The sequence below is a fragment of the Pipistrellus kuhlii genome, unplaced genomic scaffold (genome assembly GCF_014108245.1).
Source record: "Pipistrellus kuhlii isolate mPipKuh1 unplaced genomic scaffold, mPipKuh1.p scaffold_m20_p_2, whole genome shotgun sequence".
Classification (NCBI taxonomy): Eukaryota; Metazoa; Chordata; class Mammalia; order Chiroptera; family Vespertilionidae; genus Pipistrellus; species Pipistrellus kuhlii.
Genome location: NW_023425515.1, coordinates 46,163,753 through 46,190,366, shown reverse-complemented (window position 1 = coordinate 46,190,366; position 26,614 = coordinate 46,163,753). Strand labels below are relative to the sequence as shown.

At 43.5% G+C, this 26,614-nt stretch overlaps 1 protein-coding gene across 1 annotated transcript; it reads left to right on the top strand.

Annotated features, from left to right (window-relative positions):
• The first annotated feature begins 8,038 nt into the window (after nt 1-8,038).
• Nucleotides 8,039-23,233, top strand: APOD (apolipoprotein D). The gene is made up of 5 exons (XM_036446826.2): nt 8,039-8,189; nt 11,405-11,555; nt 15,821-15,942; nt 19,755-19,843; nt 22,732-23,233. The coding sequence occupies exons 2-5, from the start codon at nt 11,433-11,435 to the stop codon at nt 22,965-22,967; spliced, it is 570 nt and encodes a 189-aa protein (XP_036302719.1). The 5' UTR covers nt 8,039-8,189; nt 11,405-11,432; the 3' UTR covers nt 22,968-23,233.
• The last annotated feature ends 3,381 nt before the right edge of the window (nt 23,234-26,614 follow it).

The following is a 26,614-nucleotide window of genomic DNA, read 5'->3' as shown; positions in this document are numbered from 1 at the left end:
AGTTTTGTTTGTCCAACATATCTCAGCAAGATACGTGACTTGACAACAGTCACACAAAGAGAAAATCCTGCATCTTCTCACCACCAAATCCATATATCTTTCTGCATCTGGTGACCCACCCTCTGCGTTCCCTCTTGTTTCTATGGCCACAGAACCCTTGCTCCTCTCAAAAGCTAAATGTGCTCTGGATCCCATCATAGTCTTCTACTGAGAGTTGCTCTTGTAGTCTCCACCCACCTCTTCTACATGGTTAATATTTCTTCTGGACAAGATCATCCTCATGTACATGCTCTTAGTGTCTCTCTTAACCTCCATGTCTGCTTTTAGCTATTAACCATTTCTCTCTTTTTCTTCAATATTAAAGAGAGTTGCTACCTTCACTCTTCAAATTTGGCTTTTATCCTCTATGCTCCATAGTGACTGTTTAGTCATCAATGACCTCCGTACTGTTAAATCCAGAGGTCACTTTTTTATTTTTATTTTCTTTGGCCTCTCAGCAAAGGTTGATGATTTCCTCTGTCTTGAAACATTTTCTTCCCTTGGCTCTGTGATGGCTCACTGTCCTCTGTTTGTTCTGTTTCCTTTATTGACTCCTTCTCCTTTACTCGACCCCTATAGGTTAGAGGGTACCAAGGATCTGTCCTGAGCATACTTTCATTCTATCACTGTATGCTTTCTCTCAGTAACTCCATCCAGTCCCATGGGCTTTGAGACCATCTATGTGCTATGATTCCCAAATCTCTGCCTCTAGCCCTGAATATCCAACTACCATTCTAATGTTTCTACTTGGATTTCTAATAGACAACTCAGGCATAATTTATCAGTGAAAAACTTGAGTTTTATTCCCAAACTTTCTCCTTCCTCTGTCTTCCCAGTGTTACTCATTGGATGTCCATCCACCCAGTTGTTCAACCTATAAATCTAGGAGTCAGTCTTAATTTCCCTCTTTTCTCATTTTCCATATTCAGTCCATTAGCATATTTTGTGCACTTTATCTGCAAAGCATATTTCAAATCCATCCTCTTCTTTTCATTTTCAGTACAGTCCCTCTAGTCCAAGCCATCATAACCTGAATGACTGCAATAGCTTCTCAGCTGATCCCTCTGTGATCACTTTACAATTTGTTCTTGACGTGGCAGCCTAACTGATCTTCCCATGCTCTTGCTTAAAACCCTCCCATAGTTTCCCATTGTATTTAAAATAAAATCCTAATTCCCCAAAGCGAGGTATAATATGGCTCCTGCCTACGTCCAAACTCATTTCGAGTCATTTTCCTCTTTGCCCTCTCCACTCCGACCACACTGGTCTTTCTATTCACACAAAGACCTGAAACACAAAGTCTGTTCCCATCATGGAACCCTTGGTAGGGTTCTAAGAATTTCCCAGAAAAGGGTTCTAATAATTTCCTGGATGGGGTTCTAAGTGTTTCTCTCAGATAGTTTCCCAAGAAAACAATTCAAATAGTCTCAGAACTGGCTCTTGTTCCTAGAAGAGCTGTTCCCCATGATCCTTGGGTGACTGGTTTCTTTTTATCACTCACATCTCAGCCTAAATGTAAGTACTCAAATAGGCCCCTTGCTAACCACCCAACTAAAGTAGCCACCCAGTCATTCCCTTGCATGTCACCCTATGCTCTCATGTACATTTTCCTGTCTCTGTATCTGACTCTCCCCTGGAAGATAAGCCCCACAAGAGCTAGGGATTTGTCTTTCTTCTTCACCACTACATCTGCAGAACTTACCCTGGTAGTGCCTGAACATGGCAGTGCTTGACATATGTTGTTGAATGGGTGGATGAATGAGTTAGCAACAGAGCTAGGACTAGAACCCAGGCCTCCTGCCTTCCAGTTCAGAATTCTCTCCCCTGAGCCATATCAAATTTCAGTTTTTATCAGTTTGATTGCTTTCTTCTGGTTCACCAGATGCTTGGTGCCATTCAGTACTCACCTGGTTCCAGCTCCTAGTGGTAAAAGAAAATGGCCAAGAAGGAGAGGAAAGAAAAAGTGAAAAAAATCATGAAGTATTGTAATAAATCCCGCATGTAGAGAGAATTAAGCATTCTCTATTCATGCAATCATCCAGTCACATTTAGTAAACACTTAGGCAATTTTCCAGGGATAACAAGACAAATCTACTCTGAAGGATCTGACAGCCTCCAGAAGGAGACAGAGGCCTCAGTGTGAGGGGCCTGAGAACAAAGTAACATGGGCTGTGGAAACACAGAGAAGAGTATGGAAGGCTGCCTGGAGCGGGAGAGAATTCAGGAAGACATTCCAGAGAGGGGAACTTTGGAGCTGACTCTTAAAGAGTGACTTCTCTGGGATGTGAATTTCTGAGTCCTACACTTTTCTGAGTCCTATTATCTTAATTGTTTACAACAGTGGTCAGCAAACTTATTAGTCAACAGAGCCAAATATCAACAGTACAATGATTGAAATTTCATTTGAGAGCCGAAAACCGACTTCTGCACATGGGCCATGAAGTTTCAATTGCACTGTACATGCACGCCCGCACGTGGTATTTTGTGGAAGAGCCACATTCAAGGGGCCAAAGAGCTGCATGTGGCTCATGAGCTGTGGTTTGCAAACCACTGATTTACAACAAATGTGTATTATTTTGGAATTTTAAAAAAAATGTGACTTTGGGTGGTGGGTTTTAAATGAAATAAAGACTGCTTTAGAACACAGGTCTGAATTGGTGTATGGTGCCTAAGAACTTGTGCATGGCTCTACATCACAGAAATAATTTCCCTAAATTATATCATTTATGAATATTTGCAGGAAAAAATAAACTGAGACACAAAAAGATAATGTGATTTTTCTCATGCTGGGACTTCTTATAATAGTACTTTGAGCTCCACAGTTATTGATTCAATGCTGAGGAATAAATATATAAATATACTGATCTCCAACTTACACATTTGGAAACCAATGACATTGCTTTGTGGAAAAACTGCAACTGTTTAGAGTAGAGGAAAATACTCTTTTTTATTACATGAATAAGAGTATTTCTTGGTGACAAATGTGATGCTACACAGAGCTCTAGCCAGTTTGCCTCAGTGGATAGAGTATCGGCCTGCAGACTGAAAGGCCCCAGGTTCAATTCTGGTTAAGGACACATGCCTGGGTTGCAGGTTCAATCCTCAATAAGGGTGTGTAGTAAACAGCCGATCAATGATTCTCTCTCATCATTGATGTTTTATTTCTCTCTCCCACTCCCTTTCTCTCTGGAAAAAATAAAAATAAATAAATAAATAAAACACAGAAACTTATAGGCTAATTCTTTCTCATGAAAATAATTCAAGTAGAAGTCTCTTAAATATTACCTCTAGTTCCTTTTGCATATATTAGAAAAATATGCAAAATTTATTTTACAAGTATTATTGGGCATTTATTTTATAAGGATTATTCCATTTATTTTACAAGTCCCTTCCATTTATTTTACAACTGTTATTGGGCATTTACATGGGAGTAAGTGGTAAGTCAATGGGACAAATTCTCTGCACTCACAGAGCTTACAGTCTAGTGGGGAAAACACAATAAACAAGAAAAGACATAAATAAAGGATATACTTTTAGGTAAAGTATAATGCTATATAATAAAAGCCTAATATGCAAATTGACTGAATGGCAGAATGACCAGTCGCTATGACATGTACTGACCACCAAGGGGCAGACTCTCAATGCAAGAGCTGCCCCCAGATCACAGGCCCCAGGCCAGCCAAGGCAGGTGCCAGCGGGGGACCCTGGATTGCCCCGCTGGTCACCACACAGATTGGCCCTGTTCACTTGCCAGGCCTAGGGAACCTACATGTGCATGAATTTCATGTACCAGGCCTCTAGTATATATAAAAGGCTAAGTCACCATCTGACCAGTCCACCAGCAGGCAGGTATGGCACACACTGACCACCAGGGGGCAGACCCTCAATGCAGGATCTGCTGAGCTGCAGTGACTTGACAGTGGTGGTTCTCAGGTGGCACACCAGAGAGGAGGGAGCCAATTCCTTCCAGGGCAGCACAATTCCACCTTCGGCCATGGGTTATGTTATTGCTGTGGTACTGTCAGTCCTGAATCTGGTTTACTGCCAAGCTACAGTGACCGCAGATGCCCTTAGAGCCAAGGTCCCACCACAGGTGCAGCTGGCCAGGGAGAGACAACAGGAGTTTGGCTCCAGGGCATGTCTGGCCCATCTTGCCCAGTCCCACCATGCCAGCCATCTTTTAATTAATTTCCTTTCAGTGTGCATGAATCTGTATACCAGACCACCAGTAAGTACATAATGAAGCAGGTTAAGTGATAGTGACAAGAGTACCATTTTTGAAATGTCTGGAAGGCCCCCCTTTTTTTTTTTTTAAATTGAGACTTTTTAAAAAATATATATATATTACTGATTTTACACAGAGAGAAGAATTGAGAGGGATAGAGAGTTAGAAACATCGATGAGAGAGATACACCGACCAGCCGCCTCCTGCACACCCCGCACTGGGGATATGCCCGCAACCAAGGTACATGCCCTTCACCAGAATTGAACCTGGGACCTTGCAGTTCACAGGCTGACGCTCTATCCACTGAGCCAAACCAGTTTTGGCTGGGAGGCCCTTTTAAAAAGTGACATTTGAACCCAGCTGGTGTGGCTCAATGGTGTGGCTCAATGAGTGCCGACCTATGAACCAGGAGGTCACCAGTTCAATTCCAGGTCAGCGAACATGCTTGGGTTGTGGGCTTGACCCCCAGTGAACATGCCCCCTTGCAGGAGGCAGCCAATCAATGATTCCCTCTAATCATTGATATTACTATTTCTCTCTCCCTTCCTCTCTGAAATAAATAAAATATATTTTTAAAAACAAAATAAGTAAATAGAAAGTGACATTTGAGCAGGAATATTGGTTGGGGGGAGGCATTCAGAGTTCTGAGGGGAAAGCATTACAGGAGAAACAAGAATCAGTGCTTAATTTCTGACTGGTCCTTCTCCTTTTTTTGGCATTCTCACTAAGATTCTCGAAGGCCTCACTAAGTTCCTTGGATGTTTCTAGAATATTATTGAATAACCTATAACTGTGGTTTTGAACTCTATATCCAGTAGTTTGCTTTTTTCCATTCTTTCATTTGTGGCATGTTTCTTTGTCTCCATATTTTGGCTGTTTCCCTGTGTTTGTTTCTGTGTATTGGGTAACTGCTAATACATCTCCTTGAGTTGATAGAGTGACCTTGTTTAGTAGGAGTCCTATAGGACCCAGTGGCTCAGCCTCCCCAATCACCTGAGGTGGACATTCTTGGTGCACCCCTTTATGGGCAGTATGTACAGTCTTGTTGTAGTTGAGCCTTGTTTGCTGTTGGTGTCATTGGGAGGAATTGACCTCCAGGCCAATTAGCTGTGAGAACCAGCTGTGACTACAATGGGAGAGCTGCTGGGCAGGAGGCATCCTTAGGAGCAGGACTTGCTTCAGTGGGGCTTTGGTGCCTTGAGTGTGTCACTTATGGATGTGAAGAGTTGTAATCTGGTCTGATCACTGGGTATACTGGTTCTCAGGTCTCCAGGAAGGTGCAAAGTCAGCCACTGCCTGGGACCATCCAATAGAAGCTACAGAGAGATCTGCAAATTCCTTCTCTTTGTATCAGGTTTGGATGTGCCCAGATGAGGCCCAGCTGTGAAGCAAAGCAGACTGGTGCTGGTGCCAACCTTGGGCCTTTTATTTATAGCTTTAGGGCTCCCTGACCCAGCTGCAGCTTGTTTGACAGGTTTTAGGCTGAGAAAAGACAGGCTATTCAAATGCAAAAGCCACTGCACACAGTTTGGGTGGAGTTGTAAATTGGGTGGGGCTGGATCTCAGGGAATCTACAGGGTTGAGCAAACAAAAATGGCTGCCAGTCAGCCCTGCACCGGGGAGGTCCCAGCATGGGAACAATGACTGCTGTGAGCACCTCCATCTGGAAGAAAGCCGCTCCTGCATTTCTGCCCCCATGCCAGATAGACCAGTTTCTCCCAATATGTGTCTGGGACCCCAGAGTCTCGCTGAGCACTGAGCTCAGAGGAAGTGGGAGTTGTAAGTTCAGTTCATGGTGCCAGCCTTTAAAAAGGAGCAGCTGGGTCTCCAGAAGCCTGTGTATCACTCAGCCCCAATCTGCACTGGTTTGTTTTGTTTGTTTGTTTGTTTGTTTGTTTGTTTTTAATATATTTTATTGCTTTTTTACAAAGAGGAAGGGAGTGTGATAGAGAGTCAGAAACATCGATGGGAGAGAAACATTGATCTGCTGCCTCCTGCACACCTCCTACTGGGGATGTGCCCACAACCAAGGTACATGCCCTTGACTGGAATCGAACTTGGGACCTTTCAGTCTGCAGGCTGACGTTCTATCCACTGAGCCAAACCAGTTAGGGCTGCACTGGTTTTTACAGTCCGTAGTTCTTACATGCCTGTAGGGACTTCTTTCCCCAGCTCTGGGACCTGGACCTGGATTACTTGTGTGGGGCTTGGACTCCTTGCTCCTTTAGATGGCCTCCACAGAGGCAAGTGGCATGCCCAGGTGCCAGACCAGCCTGTTGTACGTCTCCGTACCTCCTACCAGTCTCAATTGGCTTTATTCTTTACTTCTCTAGTTGTAGTACTTCCACTCAGCCAGCTTTCCTGTGGTTCTGGATGATAGTTGTTCTGTATTTTAGTTGTAATTTTGATGTGGTTGTGGGAGGGAGCAAGTACAGGCATTTACCTATCCCCCTTCTTGGTTTCTTCTGCCTGTTTTGTTTTTAACATATATTTTTGTTGATCTCAGAGAGTAATGAGAGGAAGAGAGAGATAGGAACATCAATAATGAGAGAAAAATATTGATCATCTGCCTCCTGTACACCCCCCATGGGGAATGCAGCTTATAACCCAGGCATGTGCCTTGACCAGGAATTGAACCATGATCTCCTAGTTCAGTGGTCAGCAAACTCATTAGTCAACAGAGCCAAATATCAACAGTACAACAATTGAAATTTCTTTAGAGAGCCAAATTTTTTAAACTTAAACTACTTCTAACGCCATTTCTTCAAAATAGTCTCACCCGTGGTATTTTGTGGAAGAGCCACACTCAAGGAGCCAAAGAGCCGCATGTGGCTCATAAGCCACAGTTTGCCAACCACAGTCCTAGTTCATAGGTTGATGCTCAACTACTGAGCTACGCCAGCTGGGCTGTTGTTTTATATAAGGTTTAATTATATAACTTTTTTTTCTATTACTAACAAATTTGAGAATGAATTTTATTTAGGATCTAAATATCCTACAAAAGTACCATCTTATCTATATGCCACTAAAAAATACTCCCTGCCTATCACAAAGGCATAGAATCCAATTCATGAGTCTAAGCTGCTCATTCCACAGAGATAGATAAAACCTAACCAGAAGTACCCTTGGATTTAAATCCCATTCCCATCCCAAGCAGTGACTGGGAGGGTCATTAAAGGAACAGAGAGGAGCTGCAGAAGACAGCTTTGGCGTTCTCAGCTTTTAGCTGGAACTGTTGCAGAATTGGTATCTAGCCCATAACCCCAAGCTCTGATGGAGACAGGAATGGCAGTCTCTACTTCACAATGAGGAGACTGAGAATCAGAGAAGTACGTGGCTTACCTAGGATCACACAGTAAGTCAACTCCAATTCCTAAACTTCCCTCTGTTGCCTAAACCTCATTCCAGGCCAGGGACCACACGGGGTAGAACCCCTGCTCCATTTCAGGAAATGAGGTTGTTGATTTTTCATTTACACAAAAATGAAAAATAACACCAGATGTTTTCTTTGAAAACATTGTAAGTCATCCTTACTGGAACTTTAAAGTGCGGTCTGACTAAGAAAATTAAATTAGAAAATCCACATAGCAAAAAAACAAACAACAACAAAAAAACAGAATATTTTGAATGAAATGCACTTTGTCTTTCACACACACAAACAATATCTCATTGTTTCTTCTTCAGGGAGCAGCTGTGAAGGAAATTGGGGGAGGGAGATGGTCAAAACATTCCATCTTTGTGTTTTATACAGAGCTAAGCTTTTAGTCCAGCCCTCCTGAACTGCAGGGGGGTGTGGCATGCATTAAAATTAAACGTCAATGACCTGATGAAGCTTATAAAATAACCTGGGAGAAGCCAGTCACCTAAACAAGGCATCTCAAAGTTGGTGGTTTTGCATCCGGAAACTGCCTTCATCTTGATAAAAAAGGTATGTACTGTAGTTTTGATTTTTTTTAAGGATGAATAATGCTTAAAATGGAGACTGTCTTGATTTTTTTTCTGCCCCTTTTCAGCTAAAAATTCATAACTAACATGATTATGAGACTTACATGCTGTCCACTGCTCCAAGAGGGCCACTGAACTAACATGATAGAGCGCATGTGCCCGTAGCTTTGCAGACTTGATCTAATTTTCCCTTACACAAACTGCAGTTCAGATTTCTGAAGCAACAGGCCCAAGATAAAACTTCCAACAAACACCAGAACTGGGTTGTCAACTCAATGTTGACTCACCTCAAGATCTTCCACTTGCAATATATACTCTCTCTGTACTCATTGAGACAATTGAGAGAACTTTCCAATACTATACTAGATGAATTCTCGGGCAATAACAAAAAAATTGTTATCCAAATGTTCAGTACAGGAAAATACTGAATAGCGAACTGGAATTGTGTGGCTAGAAAATGCATCTAACAATATGGCACAAAAATGTGTTCTTCAGAAGATATGTTTTCTTGTTAAATTCAGTAGCTAAATGAGTTTTCAAGACTCATTTGCTTTTGGAAATGTATGTTACCATGTGAAATCTAAAAATCTAGTCCTTAATATTCTTCAGCTTCTTGAGATCAGAGACCAGGTCACGCTAACATGCAGGAGTTAGGAGTGCAGTCTTAGGAGATCTGGCAGAAGCTCTGGCTCCACAGCTTACCAGGATGTGAGCTGGGCAAATTGAACTCCACTGAGTTGGATCCTTCCAGGAGGGATGGTTTGGAGATTCAGTGCCTGGCACTTGTAAAATCCCGAGGCCAAGGCATCTGGGTGGGAAGCTCAATAAATGTGAGCAGTGGTTCTCAGAGTCAGTGTTGGCCCAGTGGATGTCCCTTAGAATTATTCTTAAATTATTTACTATTCAATTAATATAATATTTAAATTACATGCATTTTAAAAAGTATTTAAACTCTTCTCATTAGGACAATCTTCCCATTAGTATTAATTAGAAGATGCAAAAATGTGTTATATATACCCAAGTTCATAGGTACATGTTAATGATGTGATTTATCCTCAGTAGGTACTCAGTAAGTGTTAGAATTAGAATGGAAGGGGCAGTGAAAAATTATGGATTTTATGAACTCTTTCTCTCACAAAAAAAGTTTTGAGTATAGGAATAAAATTCCTGCAATAAAGAGGTATCTTTGGGAGAGATGCAATCAAGGGTAATTAGCCTTGCTCTGAAATCCTCCTACAGAGCTAAAAAACATGTTTCAGCCCACAGTAGAACATTTTGTGATAGGAGAGCTGTCAGAGCAAAATGTGGAACTGACTTTTGGTGTAGCTGTCACGTGGGGAGGTGAGACTCATCAGGGTGTGCAAAAGGAAGCCTGGCTCAGAGCCTCTGCAAAATAGACCTCTGGAGATGGGGTGCGAATCCCAGCTCTCTGCCCTCTGGGCTCAGCTCCCCAACTGTACCCTTGGAGGCGGGGGGGGGGGGGGGGGGGGTGGTGGTGGTGGTGGTGGATAAACAGCCTCTAAGGTCTGGCCAGGGTTTGGGACCCTCTAGAATGTGTATAATGTGTGTCCCTCCTTTGAAGTTAGTTCTCCTGGGCCAGCACTGAGTGCGGCGCCTACTGGGACCAAAAATAGATAGAGCTCCAGTGGTTCCAAGAGCCTCTTGGAAATGGACGCACATTTTTGTAGATTTAGGCTGGATTTCTGCAAATCCATCATCCCTGAAAAAGTTACATGGTGGTAGGGGTTGATGGGAAATGGGGCTTCAGAGACTAAGGAAGGTGGTCCCCCGACCTCCGCACCCCTGCAGACTTGCTCAAGGGGAGGGCTCCCAGCGACTACCCCTCCCCCCACCGCCACTGGCAGCACTTACTCGTTATGTAATTTTTCTTTTGAAAACCAGCCAGGAAACTTCCAGAAAAAAAAAAGCTATTGATCATTAAAGTTATTTGAAGGTTTAGAGATTCATTATAAAGTGGTGATAATTATTCCTATTGTGTCACATCCTTTTAAATGCTCAGATCTGGGAACATTTTGCTTGCGTGGATCCAGTCCTCCTCATCACAAGGAGAAAGGCAAAGAGCTGGAAATAGCTCTGGTGCAGCTACAGGCAGGGAGTCAGTCACACGGAAGAGAACAGACTGAAAGCAAGTCAGTGAGAAAAGCAGGGAGCAGTCTGGGAGCAGACCCTGCCAGCGGCCCTGCAATGCCCAACCCACCCGCACCCCCACCCCCCTACCCTCCCTGGCTGCCCCTCCTCAAAGCAAGCTGCTTCTGCTGCCAGAAGGGTGCTTTGGGCAGAAATAGAAATACTGGTCCTCAGCACGTCTAGGAAAAATATCCCCAATGGAATGTAAAAAGAAGAAAAGAAAAAAATCAGAAACAATCATTTGTCTTGCTTTTTCTAGTAATAGTATCTAGCATTTATTGAGCATTTTCTCTGTATCAGACGCTGCTCTAAATGCTCTCTCTAGTATTTCATTTTAATTCTCACAAAACTTTATGAAGTGGATGATTACTATTCCTATTTAATAGACTAGGAAACAGAAGCATAACTGGGACACAGTTATACTTAGTAGATGGCAAAGCCAGAATTCAAACCCGGGTCCCTGCTGCTCCCTGTCAAGGTTTCCAGCCCTACTCCTGGGTGGATAAACAGCTCAGCAAGATTGGGGCAGGAGGGAAGAGGGGGGCAGGAAGGCATTTCTCTTATGAATTCATAAGATACTTAATGTTACAGTGCTTTGCTCTCATTCTTTTCTCTCTCATGGTTCACTTGACAGCTTCAATCTCTCCCTTTGCTGTCTCCTGCCCCCACATCGTTTCTGTTCACTCAAATATATACGGTGCCTGACACTGCATGGTTCTGTGGGAGAGTCCAAGGAGAATCAATCAGACACAGTGTCCACCCTTGAAAAATGCCTAATTCGGGGAGGAGAAGTGGTTGTAACACAAATACAACAAACACTAATATCAGGCAGAGTGTGCTCTATGCAGGTGCCAAGGCTTTAGAGAGAGACTGGGGGGGGGGGGGTGCTGGGGGAGGGGGTAACACCTCACAGCGGTGACAGTTCAGGTGGCCCTGGGGGAATACCGGGCTGAGTGGGAGGCTTGCCCAGAAAGGGACCTGCCAGCCCAGAAATCTTTCTCCAGAGAATGCTCAGAAGACTCCCTTTGCTTTGCTTCCTCCAATTCCAGGTTCCACCTCAGCCAACAGCCCCAAGATGGTGACTGCCCTGCTGCTGCTCTCGGCACTGGCTGGCCTCTTCGGGGCGGCAGAGGGACAAGCGTTCCACCTTGGGAAGTGCCCAACTCCTCCGGTGCAGGAGAACTTCGACGTGAACAAGGTGTGGTAAAAGGCTAACCTCCGCTTGTTTTCTGTCTCCTGTCTGAATGCCGGCCCTACCAGGCTCAGCTATGTTGTTCTGCTTTGGTGGCCACAGCAAGCCTGGAGGGACCTACTGTACTTAGCTTCTTTGTGATTCTGAGACAAGAACTGGGAGCTGGGGGTGTTTGTAAGCCAATACCAGGAAGCGCCAGCGACCGTGTAGGAAAGTGAGACAGCAAAGGCAGGAAGCAATAAAGGCTGCATTCAGGAGCAGGCTGCTCTGTGAACAATGAGGTTCAGTCCTGCTGAGGAGCCTCTGAGGAAACGTGTGGAAGGTACCTCAGAGTGTCCCAGGGATGGGTGCAAATGGGCTGCGGGAGCTCTGAAGGCAAAGCTGCCTGGCAGAGAAAGGGACGGAGGAGCAGTGTGTGTGGGAATCGTCTGCGGCTGGAGTAAACCCAAAACAAAGGTGGACTGAGAGGGCACAGGACCAGGCGTCAGCAGCAGTTGCTGCAGTAGCATTGTCCCCATCCTGCCAATGAGGAAGCTAAATGTTGAAACATTTATAACCTACTGGGTCACACAGCCAGTGAGTGCAGACTGGGATTCAAAACTCGGCTTCCCTGCAGTACACAGGTTACTCAAACAGGGCCTAGGAGAGGCCAGAACTCCCCAAGGGGCTTTCTTGTTACCTGCACTAAAGAGATATCAATATAATCAGCTGGGCCATGTATGGCTTATCTTCCTCAAATTAGGCCCAGCCTTACTGAATTCCTGTGTGGCCAGGGGGGTGGAGCAGCAGACGAGGCAGCTTTTGGATGGCATTATTTAGAGAGGCTTCTCATTGTTGCTAACTCAAGGCAAGAATCTCCCCATTAAGACATATTCTCCTTAGTAGATGTTTGGATCTCTCTTTTAAGAAGCAATTCATGTCCTCAGTTGATAGTGTGTCGGCTTGTGGACTGAAGGGTCCTGGTTCAATTCTGATCAAGGGCACATGCTCAGGTTACGGGCTCAATCCCCAGTAGGGGGCGTGCAGGAGGCAGATGATCAATGATTCTCTCCATTTATATTTTTAACTCTCCCTCTCCCTTCCTCTATAAAATCAATGAAAATATATTTTTAAAAATAAGAAGCAATTCACTTGTTATGAATAACATTGGTGTTGTTATCAGTCATTCACAGCTCAGTGTGAATGAGTGTTGGGACCTCACAGAGCATGGATTAAGGCAGAGAATGAGGGAATTTAGCTCAAACCCTGAAGGGGGTAGGAAGAAGGGGCACCATTAATAAAGTTCAAACAGGAAGGTAGGAGAGATACAGTACACCAAAGTTGACATTGACTTTCTGCATTAATTATTAAGGCTGATTCCTTTATTCAGGTATAGGAAGCTTTAAAGAAAAAAATCCAGGGAACTTGAGTTACATTTCATTTTGGGGATAAAATCCCAAGATACATTGGAAATTATAATTGATCTGTATTTACGAAAGTCCTTTGAGAAATAAAGCATGGAGTTTTATTGAGATGTAATCCTTAAGCTACATAATTTACCTATTTAAAGTGGTTTCACTTTCAGTGGTTTTTAGTATATTCAGTTATGAAACTATCACAGCAATCAGTTTTATTTTTTAATATGTCTTATAGATTTTTTTTACAGAGAGGAAGGGAGAGGGACAGAGAGTTAGAAACATCAATGAGAGAGAAACATTGATCAGCTGCCTCCTGCACCCCCCCCATTGGGGATGTGCCTGAAACCAAGGTACATGCTCTTGACCAGAATCGAACCCGGGACCTTTCAGTCCACAGGCTGACGCTCTATCCACTGAGCCAAACTGGTTTCGGCATATCATACCTGGGTTGCAGGTTTGATCCCTGACCCCTGTCAGGGTGCATGCAGTTGGCAACCAAAGAATGTGTCTCTCTTCTTCCCTCCCTTCCTTCCTTCCTTCCTTCCACCCTCTCTAAAAATCAATGTAAAAAATATCTGTGAGAAGATTAATAACAACAACAAAGCCATTGCCTAACCCTAGGTTATAAAGATTTACTACTATATTTTCTCCTAAAATATTTTTAGATCTAAGCCTATGATCCATTTTAAATTAAATTTTGTATATAGTATAACACAACTTATTCTTTCACATGTAGATATTCAGTTGTCCCTATTTGTTGAGAAGACTATTCTTTCTTCATTGAATAGTCTCAGCATTCTTGCTGAAAATCAATTGACCATGTATGTAAGAGTTTATTTTTAGACTCCCAATTCTGTTCTATTGATCTATATGGTTATCCTTATACCAGTATGTATAGTCTTGATAACTATAGTTTTGTGATTAAGTTTTGAAATCAAAATGTATGAGTCTTCCAACTTTGTCTTTTGGCTAGTTTGGGTCCTTTGCATTTCCATATGAATTTTAGGATCAACTTGTCAATTTCTGTAGAGAAACTTGTTGGGAGTTTTAATAGAGATTATATTAAATCTGTATGTATATCAATTACTATCTTAACAATTTTGTCTCTCAACTCATGAACTTAAGGTATCTTTCCATTACTTAGGTCTTCTTTAATTTCTTTCAACAGTGTAGTTTCAGAGTACAAGTTTTATGTTTTTCTGGTTAAATTTACTTCTAAGTATTTTATTTTTTGACTAGAGGCCCAATGCACAAAGATTCGTGCAAGAACGGGCCTTTCTTCCCCTGACTGCCAGCATGGACTTCACTCTGGCCAGAACGGCCTTTTCACTCAGGCCCAAAGCCATCTTTCTGCCTTCCCACACTACCCAGATGCTCCTAGCAGCCAGGGGCAGGGGTTGGATGCCTTTGTCATCACCCCCACCCCCGGCTGAGCCTGCATATGCAAATTAACCTACAATCTTTATTGGGTTAATTTGCATACTCATTCCTGATTGGCTGGTAGGCATCACAAAGGTATGGCCAATTTGCATCTTGCTATTTTATTAGTGTAGGTATCATTATAAATGGAATTATCTTAATTTCACCTGCAGATTATTCATTGTAAGTGTAAAAAGAAATTTGATTTCTGTGTATTGATCTTGTATCCTTTAACCTTAATGAATTTATTTATTAGTTCTAATACTTTGTGTGTGTGAGAGTACATTATGATTTTCTGTGTACAAAAATTATGTCATCTACAAATAGAGAATCATACTTCTTCCTTTCCAGGATTCTTTTTAGACATTGCATTCCCCTATGTAGGAAGAGAAATTGAGACTCTATAACCTGGAAAAATCAAGAAAATAGGTTCTCCTCTATAGCCTCTGGAAAAGAGCATAGCCTTGCCCACATCTTGGCTTTAGACCAGGGAGACCCGTGTCAGACTTCTGACCTACAGACCTATAAGGAAGTAAATTTGTGCTGTTTTACACAAATTATAGCTTAATATATACACTATTTGCACCTGACTCTTTTATTAAATGTACCTTGGAGATAATTACACATTACCCTTTTTAAAAAGTATGTATAACATTCCACTGTATAAATGTGTCATTATTTACTTACTCGGCCCCCTACTAATGCTCACTGAGACTGTTTCCTGCCTTTTATAATTACTCATTGTACTGCAACAAATAATCTTGTGCCTACACCATTTCTTTCACTACATTTCCAGAAGTGGAATTTCTGTATTTAGTTGTGCTAGATATTGCCAAATTACCCTCCGTGAAGGTTGTAAATTGGTTCAGTCTCTATGCCAGGCACTGTATGGAAGCACACAGTTGCACACTTCCTTTAAAGTTGACTCTGTATGCCAAAGTTATGAACTGAGAGTGAGCCTCAGTGGAAGAATGATACAGATTTTCTAAGTCCTGATCATCTGCCCAAAGCCTCTGAGGCCCACTCCCCGTGTGAGGTCATGTGAGGAGAACGCAGTCACCTCTGGACTCCCACCATGAGCATATCTAAGTTTGTACACAATTCAAAGATGCCATGCAGAATCATAAAACATTTGAGATGGCACCTTACGTCATCTAATCCCTTACTTTGACAGAGATTCGAATTTCACATAGATTTTGTCTGAAGGGGACACAGAGCGAATCTAAATAAAGAGCACTTTAGGAATAGAATGTGGCATTCAATCAATGCCTGCACATCCGAATCACTTATTCTCCTTTGAATGGTTATCTTGCTCTGTTGCTACTGGGAACAATGCAGCCCATTTTGCCTGGTTTCCCCAGGAAAGGGCTCTGCTCTGAAAGACAACAACAGAGGAGGGTTTGCAGGTCCCCAGAGAGTCGCAGGGTTTTGCTCTACTTGCTGTTGTCTCCGCAGTATCTTGGAAGATGGTATGAAATTGAGAAGATCCCAGTGAGCTTTGAGAAGGGAAGCTGCATCCAAGCCAACTACTCACTAATGGAAAACGGAAACATCAAAGTGATAAACCAGGAGCTGAGGTGAGTGGCTGCAGTTTCAAAGGCATATGCACATCCTGGAGCCAGCCCTGCAGAGCGCTGTCCTGGAGTGACTGGGTGCCCTTGCAGTCTAGTTCAGGCAGGGTTCAGTCGTTGCTGGGCCTTCTCACACAGGCCCTGAGAGGAAAGCTTTTGGCAGGCAGGATGGTGGGGACTAAAAGTCACTCATTTCCCTGCCCACTTGCGACCACCTATTGCGCACTGGATCCTGGAGAGGCACTGGGCACTCAATGGTAAGTAACCCAAACTACAGGGTTCCTGTTCTCACCACAAAATAGGTACTCGGGTAGCAAAGGACATCAGGGACCATCTTGTCTGACCTCCAATCCAAGAGAGAAGCCCTTCCCATACAGCTACTGCCAGAGGCATCCAGCTTTGCTTGCAGCTTCCGGGAACTGGGAGTGCATCACCAGCCATGACAGTTTATCCCATCTCCTGACAGCTTCAGCTATTAGAAAATGTTTTTTCTTATGAAGCAAGGATCAAATACACAGGGAGCCACATACTAGATTATGTGGACAGGATTCCTGTAGAAGTGTACCTTTTTGTTACTGAAGGCTTTTCCCAGGTTAATGTTTGATCCCAAAATTCACATTTTGAAAAGCAACCATAAGCTTTCAAAAGCCTCAGGAAAACTCCTACCCACCCTCCATCAACAAAGATAACAGCAACAATAAAAATAGTAACTAACAATATTTAAGCATTTCCTATATGCAAGGCATTATTCTGCGTATATATTTTTAATAATAAAAGCATAATGTGCTAATTAGAATGGACATCCTTTCAGGACAAAGCCGGAGCTGAAACTGAGAGATCATGGCAGCCACTGCGGCTGCGAGGGAGGGATCCAGGCTGCCGCCATGTCTGGGATTGCCTACTCTCGCATGAATTTCGTGCATTGAGCCTCTAGTGTACGCTATACATACATTTGTATATAGCTATGTGAGTGTGTAGGTACAGGGTGGGGCAAAAGTAGGTTTACAGTTGTTCATATGGAAAATAATACAATAATCTATATAATAAAAACCTAAGTCACCAACCATTACGGCTGAACCACCAGAACGACCAGTTGCTATGATGCAACACTGACCACCAGGTGGCAGATACTCAACATAAGAGCTGCCACCTGGTGGTCAGTGCGCTCCCACAGGGTGAGCACGGCTCAGCCAGAAGCTGGGCTCATGGCTGGTGAGTGCAGCGGCAGTGGTGGGAGCCTCTCCCGCCTCTGCGGCAGCATTAAGAGCAGCCAGCAGGGTGGTAAGGAGCAAGGGGTCCTGGACTGCAAGCTGTACCAAGGGACCCTACCTGCACCCCTCACCCCACACCCAGTGCACGAATTTCATGCATCGGGCCTAATAATTCAAGAATAAACTGTTTCACATAGCTACAGCTGTAAACCTATTTTTGCCCTACCCAGTATATTTATTTAATCCCATAACAATCCTGACGTAGTGCTATTATTAACCCCATTTTTATAGGTAAGGAAACTGAGGTACAGTGTAGTAAAGTAATTTGCCAAAGGGGTCCACAGCTTATAACTGATGAAGCTGAGATTCCAACCCAGGGAGAAGTGACACCGGATGAGAACTGGAGACAGACAAGAAAAAACAGGCTGAGAATATAGGGTTGTTTTTCCAGTTCCCTATGGGCTCTGAGAATTGTGTTCAACTTCAAGAAAACAACTATAGCCCAGCCTGGAAGTTACTCAGGCTCAAAGGCACCTTCTGAGGCCATCCTATTATCCACTCAGCTTCCAACAATGGGTTGATTCCCTGACCTGCATAAACCAAAGAAACAAAGTAAGGATCTTAAGGGTCTCTAGAGAAAAATTCAGCTCATTCAGAGCCCAGGAAGGATTACAGGAACTGAGTTGTAGACACCCAGAAGAGCTCACAGGAATTCTGTAGGCCCTAACATTGCAATGCCTTTATTTCAAATTATTTGTCCCATTCTATGACCAATGTTCAGACAATGACATAAATCCCAGCACTATGTGATCTCCCCACTTCTCTTCGGAGTGAGGAGGATCCTGAGTGTTAGGTCTCTTTGCCTCTCAGGTCATGTCTGGTTAAGGTACAAGGGGACATGAAGAAAGATTTTCTAGTTCAGGAAAATGGTCTCGTTTCTCCTTCCAGGAGTGAGTGGAGTACAGTGAGTGGAGCAGAGAGTCTGAGCTAAGCACTAGACATTGTCAGAGAATTTGAGGGACAAAGCAGCTGGCACAGTGTTGGGAGCCGAAGGGCTCAGGCTTTGGAAGAAGGCTCCCCAGTTACAAATCCTGGTTTAGCCACTTACTAATGACAAGATCTTAGATAAGTTGTAATAATCCTCTCAGCCTCCCTCTCCAGCTGGGTAAAATGGCAATAATCATAGCACCTCCCCCCAGAGGGCTTTGTGACTAAGGGTGAGGCAACACATGTAAAGCTCTTAGACCGGTGTTAGGCGTATAATCATCTTTTAATAAATATTTCCTATTATTGTTAGTCTGCTGCTACTTTTGAAAAATTCATGCATCTTCCCATGAACAAGTTATGAGTTTATGCTCAGAGAGTGGTGTTTTAAAAAACGTTCTGGAGCACAATGCAAATGACAGTGAAAAGGGGAAAAGCCTGATGGGGAGAGACTAGTTTGTTGCTAAGCAACTGTATGCAGATAGAAATGGACCATCTTCCCAATGGCTGAGCTCCAGGTGAGAGAGCAGGGCTCTGTCTGTGGCCCTATTTAAAGATAAGCAGGCAATGCATCCAGGATCACCATGGTACATTCCTAACCTCCCTGACCTGGTGCTTGCTGGCTGGTTTCTAGGATATTCATCACCACTAACCAAAGCCTACTGGCCTCTGACACATTGCTCTAATTTTAGTTTGCCCCTGGAGGACTGATTAACAGGCAGCTCCTCTTCCTGCTTCCGAGGAAGAACACCCTGATGTCTGAGCACCTTCCCTCTGTGCTGCCTCCATCCCCAGGCCTTTCTGCTCTCCCCAGGGTCCATGAGGTCACCGGGAATTACCCAAAAATGAGGCCACTTCCCTTCAAAAGAGTGAAAGTATTTCACACCACTTTTATATACCTACCATTTTATATACCACTAAGAAAGAAATGACACTGCCAATTATTAGTGTAGGGGAACATTAATTGTAAGATGCACATTTCTTCATAGTTAATGTCTCTAAGACCTGGATGCACCTGAGAATCACTGAAATAAAGTGTTTGCTGGTTGCCGCTTTACCTGGCGTACGTTGAAATCTCCCACATTCAGGCAGAAGCTTGCTGAACTGAAAGGGGCCTCGGAGTTCAGGTGTATGAACCCTTTTATGGGAAAGGTGATCGCGAAGGCCAAAGGGGTCTTGCAGAACCAGACTCCATGTTTTGGCCTCCTCTATTTTAAAAAAGTGAGTCACTTTTTAAAAAAGACTCAGTGTACTGGGTTATTGTGTTTGTTTTTTCTATTTTTACTTCCTCTTTCTGAAGCCTTGCAGGCCACTACATCCAAAAACCAGTGTTGAAGTGCAAGAGCCTAACACAGTGTCTCATCCTGGAGCATTGCCATTGCTGCTTTTCATTTCCCCAAGGCTGCCTTCCTCCGCTTGGTCTCAGAGACAGTTGCAAACTGAAGAAGAAAGGATAGAACTGGAGTCTGACCTACCTTTGAGGTCCTCTTGAATCAGAATTTGCAATGCTGGCCACTATGCTTCTTAAGTGTAAAGAATCTTGCCCTTCATCCATTTTTGGCTTTCATGAGTTATTTATTTATTTATTTATTTATTTATCTATTTATTTTTAACTCATTGCAGATCTGATGGAACTGTGAATCAAATTGAAGGTGAAGCCTCCCAGAGCAACTCTACCGAGCCCGCCAAGCTGGGAGTAAAGTTTTTCTGGTGTAAGTATCCACTTCTCTCAGGAGGTTTCAGGGACAGGAGATAAGCAAACTGAGGGCTAAGAGCCCTGCGCTGGACATGGTTGTGCCCCATCTGAGTGGCAATAGTGATTCAATGCATAATTACTTATTGAGCACCTACTCCATGCCAGGGACTGGGCAAGTTGCTAGAGATGCAATGATGAGGAAGACAGAACTGGCCCTTGTCCCCGAGGAGCCTACATCCCAGTGTGGATAGGGACAGGTATCCAGGCAGTTCACTACAAAGCTGCAGTGAGGTTTCAATAGAGGAGACCCAGAGGGGCCCACCCAGTGCTTCAGCAGTAGGAGACCCAAACCAGTCTTGTTTCCTAGAGGAAACGGAAGCCTGAAAAATTAGTCGTTATTAGCAGAACAACTAACATAGTATACAAAAGCTTAGAGACAAGAAACTGGTAAGAGTAAAGGTAAGTCTGAGTCCTGATTCTGTCTGCTACTTTCCAGCCACATGGTTAGGGTCCCTGAGAAATATTTAATCGCAGGCATTTGCCCTCCGAGTTCTGCACTGAGGATGGACCATAGGCAACAGAAAAAGCACCACATATGAGTTGTATTGCGGAACTAATTAAGTTAATTCAACTCAGAACCATGAGACTTTCTAAGGCCAAAAGTGCTTGAGAACACCTCTCTACACCTGTGGGGCAGACACAGCAGTGGCCAGCTGCAAGCCCTCCTCCCTCATTTCCCCATTGATGAAGGGCCTAGAGTGGGGCAGAGAGGAAGTTCTTATTCTATATAGACGAAGATAGGAATGCTGGGAGGAGGAGAAAACAGTTCCTCCCACACATATGACTATGGGCAACTAACTTCACATCTACACCTAGTGTTGTGTAGATAAACTAGATCACACCTGCTCTTTATGTTGTAAGGGGCTTTGTACAGGCCAGTTCCTCTTGTGGTTTCTACAAATAAGAAGGTGAAATAAAGAAAAGCTACATGACAGGAGGCAGGGGGAGGGGACACATGTAATACTTTCAACAATAAAGATTTAAAAAGAAAAAAAAAAGCTAAGTGATATAGGCACAGTCATTGGACTAATTAGAGGCAGAGTTGGGACTAAAAGCTCTAGGTCTCCAAGCTCTCAACTGAGGGCTGGGGCTGGGAGGGAAGGTCAAATATTATGGGCACAACCTTCTTAAGGAAGCCAAACAGGAACTAAAAGACACAAGAGTTGTTGGCTGGGAAAGCAGAGGAAGAAGAGATTTATTGTTGAAGGGATCAGATGTTTACGGTGTTTTGCAGAGTGTATGGGAGATGATGGGAAAGAATGTTCCGAGCAGAGAGAATGGCATGAGAAAGGGCCTGAAGGGTCCATGAAGTTCTTAGAAGACAAGAGTAGGGAGGGTCTCCACGCCATGTTAGATAACTTGAAGGTCCTGTCCTAAAACTTTGACAGTCAATGCTTTCTATTATAATAAAGAGGCATGGAAGTTTTCTTTGCTGAAAGGAAAATATCTGAGTAAATTTATGCAGGCGCGCTAGACCCTGTGGGAGGAAGACAGGATATGCATGCCTGGGTGTGTGCAGGGGGGCAAGCTGCTGCTGCTGACGTATCACTCAGGGCTGAAGAGCTCTCAGTCGGCTGGGAACCCACAGAGCAGTTGACCCTCCACCACAGTAGCAGATACGTGGCAAATATATGCTCTCATGAGTGAGCCAGGCAGGTGGCACCAGCAGTGTCAGAAACGTAAGTCAGAAACAACACCCAGTTTAGCTCCTGCAGCCTTGTCCGGACTTCTGTCCAGACATCCTCCACAGGTTCTTCCATTTTTATATTTATAAGCAGGTAGAAAGCCAGAGGTAGGAGGGATGTTGGCTGGTGGTCATCTGAACTAGTCCTCTTGTGTGGTCCTGATAATCAGCTGGGTCCTTGACTCCCAGCCAAGCTCTAACCACAGCTCACACTGCCTCCTTTGTCCATCAGCTCAGCTCTGGTTTGACTTGGCAAACAGTGAGATTATTTTTTATTGGAGGCGGTAGGATGCTTCAAACCCAGCAAACCACCCAGGACTGCATGCGTGTCCAAGTCTTTTGTTCTTATGGGGCCAGCACACATCTATCTCCTATGTGGGTCCATCTTCCAAGTAGCTTTAATAAGCTCTGCTATGAGTTTTCCTTGGTTTGGAGCTTGGCCATGGAGGTCAAATTCACAGAGGAAATTTCTGGATTCAGATGGAGAGGGCAAATATGCAAATCTCCCCTTAATAAGCCCTTTAATTTTGGGCTTTCAATGCTATGTAGCTATCGATCAATGACTCTTCATAGACCCTTTGTAAAGAAGACCTTATAACTTGTTGCCACCTGATTTACTATATTCTTAAGAATGGAAGGATTTGTCAAAGGACAAGTGGGGAGAGAAACAAACAAACCAATGTTAGCCACTACCTCTTCCCTTGGCCAAGCTCTAGAGGAAACTGAGTGGAACAGACTCAGAAAGCCCGAGGCTCCTGACCTTACATTCTTGAGTCTGCTTAGCTCAGAAATGCCTCTATCTGCACTAGTGCTAATCTAGGGGGTCCAGCCAAGCCCCCCAGTTACTATGGGCTTCTAGAGATCAACCTGCTACCAGGTCCCACCAGGGAGGATCAGGAATGCTAGCTCTGAACTCTGGCTGCATATTAGAATCACAGGGGAGTTTTTAAAAAATATTGATCACCTCCATATCAGAATCCAGGGAGGGGTGGGGAAGGGTCTAGTACTGGTCATAGCTCCCATGTAACTCCCTCATGAAGCCAGAATTAAGAACCACTGATCTGGAAGAACCAAGACCCCAGAATCTGGCTTCCAGGTCCTGAAGATGAAGGTTTCTTTTGCTCTGGTCCCTCCTAACACTGCCCTCCTCTGGTCCTCAGTGATGCCTTCAGCTCCGTACTGGGTCCTGGCCACTGACTATGAGAACTACGCCCTTGTGTACTCCTGCACCACAATCGTCTGGCTGTTTCATGTGGATCATGTTTGGATCTTGGGAAGAAACCCTTATCTCCCTCCAGAAACAGTGACCCATCTGAAGGATATCCTGACCTCTAATAACATTGACATCGAGAAAATGACCATCACAGATCAGGGGAACTGCCCCGAGTTCCTGTAATGAGGCAGGAGGCTGCATTCACCCCATGTTCCTTCCTTTGCTTTGCTTTTTCCCCACCCCATCCCACCTCTACGACAATAAGCCAACCCACCATGGCGAACCATTGCAAATACAGAAGGAAATTTGACAGCAGGAGCCAGCGGAGAGGAACTCAAGGAAAATTGGCCCAAATGCTTAGCCATACACTACCTGTTACCTTGCATGCCTAACAATAAACTTTTTTGCTGACCTGCTGTGCTCACAGTAAACTCCGATTTAAACAATTATTGTGGATTTATTTATAAACTTACATTTGGAAATTCTTAATCAGTTATGTTGAAAAAAAACAAAACAAAACTAAGTACTGAGTAGCTTACGTTTAAAGGTAGCAATCCTGTTTTGGAAAAGGAAAGCTGATGGCAATGACATATGATGAATCCAGGTGCCCCCTTCTGCATCGGGCGCTCCTTTGGGAAAATCACTTGGGGTTTTTGGGTCTTCGGCAGGCAGTTTCTTTGAAGCATTTACTTCCTTATCAGGAGGTGTTCAGAGTCAGGCTGAAGAATGGGACCGTGTTGGGTCTGTGCCAGAAAGAAGAGAATCTATCAGGGAGAACTCATGGGGAGTTTTTAAAGAAAATTATTCTGGGACGGGGTGTCTTTCATCCAGCTGATATTTACTGAGGCCCAGCTGCATTCCAGGCATTAAAAGCACAGCATCGCTGTCCTCCCACTGAGGTTCACAGGCCCTCGAGGGAGACTGGCAAGTTAAAATGAAATTACAGTCCAAGCTGGAGAATGAAAGTGGCATGAGAGGCATGTGGAGGAGCCATGGAGCTCTAAGAGTCTCCAACCCCGCAAGACCCCCGCTCCTTTTCCCCCCCCCCCGCCCCCCACACACACACAAGGTTGTACAGGCACGCCTCCGGGGTTCCAGCTTCAGGGAGCCAGGAACCTCCTCCTTCTTTATATTGTGACTTTCGAAGGCAGAAAGACCCTAGAATTATTACTCTGCAATGTCATTTAACTCACATAACATTTATAATCCACTCCCGTGTAGAGAAAGGAATAGAAAAGGAAACCATATGGTTTGATTTTTGCCTTTTCAGCCTGAATATAAAATATTCATTTCCTTGAGCACTTGAGACACTTTAATTCTTTATATTAAAGGTTGCAAAAATTCCAAGGATCTTAATATGTACAATTTTCATTTTGCTAACTAAATCTGATCTCAAATTGTAGCTTTTCGTTTGCAATTCTTAAAGGCTGAACCGCTGGGCAACAAGACGGTACAGAGGAGGTAGGAACTGAAGGAGAAGACCCTGTCCTCCCGGTTGTGCCTGCTGCTGGGCTCCGCGCCTTATCACACTGCCCACTCCGCCGGAGGCCACGGGGCTCCTCTTCTAAAATGTAGTTCTTCCCAAGAGTGTTAAGCTGCTTTTCTATCTCCTATCTCATGACCCACAGTAAGTTGTGATTGGACTCCTCTTAATATCTGTCTGGTAACATCTAAAACAACGAGCATGGCTACATTTTGTACCTGTTCCAGTGTCTTGCCCTTCACACAGGCTCAATTTTTTTTATTTAAATGAATTAGTGAATAGGTGGATAGAGAATGGACTTGAACTTCTTTTTTTTTTTTTGAAAAGGAAACTATTAAACAGGTACTTATTAGGAATGACTGAATCTGAGGGGGGAAAATTGGGAATCCAGAGGGAGGCATGAGGGAAGCAAGTGTCTAGAAGAAACATGAGGAAAACAACAACAAAATCCAAAAGAGAGAGAAAAATAAGGAAAGTGGGAAGTAAACAAGCAAAATAAAGACAATAGTATATAATAAATCCCCTGTGCCCATCTTCAGCTTCAACAGTCATCAATGTTTCACCAACGTTGCTTCAGCTATCACTCACCCACCCCCAATTTTTTTTAGAGTGTTTTGAAGCAAATCCAAGGTATCACATCCTATTATTTTTTCCATAGCTATCTATATATAAATCTCTAGCAAGTATACTTTACAAATAAATAACAAAAAAGCAAGGTTATGCTTTATATCTTAAAGGTTCTCAAAGCATGCAATCTCTATGTAATTTAAAAATTATTTTATATAATCTGGACAAAAGGGGCTATGTATGCACAAATGTTCAGCATAATTTTACTTGTAGCCCCCTAATTGAAAGGAGATAAACCAAAAGGGCAGAGGAATCCTATATACTGAGTGGCCAGATTATTATGCGTTCAGAGATTATAATAATCTGGTCACTCAGTGTGTGTGTGTGTGTGTGTGTGTGTGTGTGTGTGTGTGTATAATTTTTTTTTTTTAGAGGCCCAGTGCATGAATTTGTGCATGTGTGGGGTCCAGCCAACATGGCTAGGAGGAGGGGACATGGGTGGTTGGTTGGCCTGCCTGCTGGTAGAACTCCTGGCCAAGGGGACAATTTGCATATTAGCCTTTTATTATATAGGATATACACTGAGTGGCAGGGTTATTATGCATTCAAATATCATAATAATCTGGCCACTCAGTGTGTAATAAAGAGCTAATATGCTAATTAGACCAAACAGCAGAATGGCTGGGGCTGCAAGGGCCGGCCAAGGCAGCCAGGGCTGCGAGAGCTGAGCCCCTTGCACAAATTTTGTGCATAGGGCCTCTAGTGGGATCATAAATTATGGAACAGTCATTTGATGTAATGTTGGGCATTCATTAAAGACTACACAACCATATGGGAGCCATGCCTACACATCCACACTCACTGCTGCGGGGAGGGAGGGTTGTTCCTGCATATCCTTTGCTGTCTGCAGAGCTAGAATCTAGAGCATGTGCTCCACCTTCCCAGCCACACCTGAGTGGACCAAAGTATGTCAACCTGAGCTAGGGACAGCCAATCCACAGGAATAAACAGAAACTTCTGATTTTCTGTGGCCTAACTGAATGGAAAAGATAAATTAGGCAAATCAAATCAGGATTTGACTTTAAGTGATCTAGAGAGAGATGACTGAAAACTGTGGAACTGTACATCATGTAGTCCGTTATTGACAACGCACATCTGCAGTTATGAGAGTAAGGAACAGAAATGCAGAAACCCCATTAGATAAGCAGGGACCCCATTAAAGGCCTCTGAAAGAGCAGCTTCAGTAACTGATGGCTTTCTGGGTCCCCACTCCAATTCCTGTGGAGCTTCACTACTTAGGCTCCTGTCCTTGGATTTCTCTAAGATTAGTCACGTGCATGCACACAGACACACACACACACACACACACACACACACACACACACACCTTTTTTTCTCAGGTAATTTAACTCAACTAAGTTAATGTTCCTTGCAACCAAAATAGCTCTAAGACAAAACCTTTCACAATATAATGTTGAGTTAAAAAAAGAATGCAGGATTTTAACTATGTTGTATTTAAAGTTACATGAAATGATAACAGTTAACAGAAAGGACTAACAGTTAACAGAAACAAAACAAAAAAAAAAAGAAAGCAACAAGGGTATTGGTGGTAGAATTACAAGGTGATTTTTAAATTTTTTATTTGTTCATTTGTTTGTTTTTGGCGATTGGTGTTAATAGCGTAGTTCCAAAACTTTAGAACCTAAAACTTCCTTCTAGTTCAACCTAATTTCTCTGGCAAGTTTAGTGTCAAGCCACCCCAAATAGGCATTTTCTTCCA

What these genes read in the sequence shown, in the direction of transcription:
- APOD (XM_036446826.2), top strand. Translation starts at nt 11,433, where the DNA reads ATGGTGACTGCCCTGCTGCTGCTCTCGGCACTGGCTGGCCTCTTCGGG. An exon ending in GTGATAAACCAGGAGCTGAG is followed by an intron (nt 15,943 to 19,754) that starts GTGAGTGGCTGC and finishes AACTCATTGCAG; the next exon opens with ATCTGATGGAACTGTGAATC. An exon ending in GGGAGTAAAGTTTTTCTGGT is followed by an intron (nt 19,844 to 22,731) that starts GTAAGTATCCAC and finishes TCTGGTCCTCAG; the next exon opens with TGATGCCTTCAGCTCCGTAC.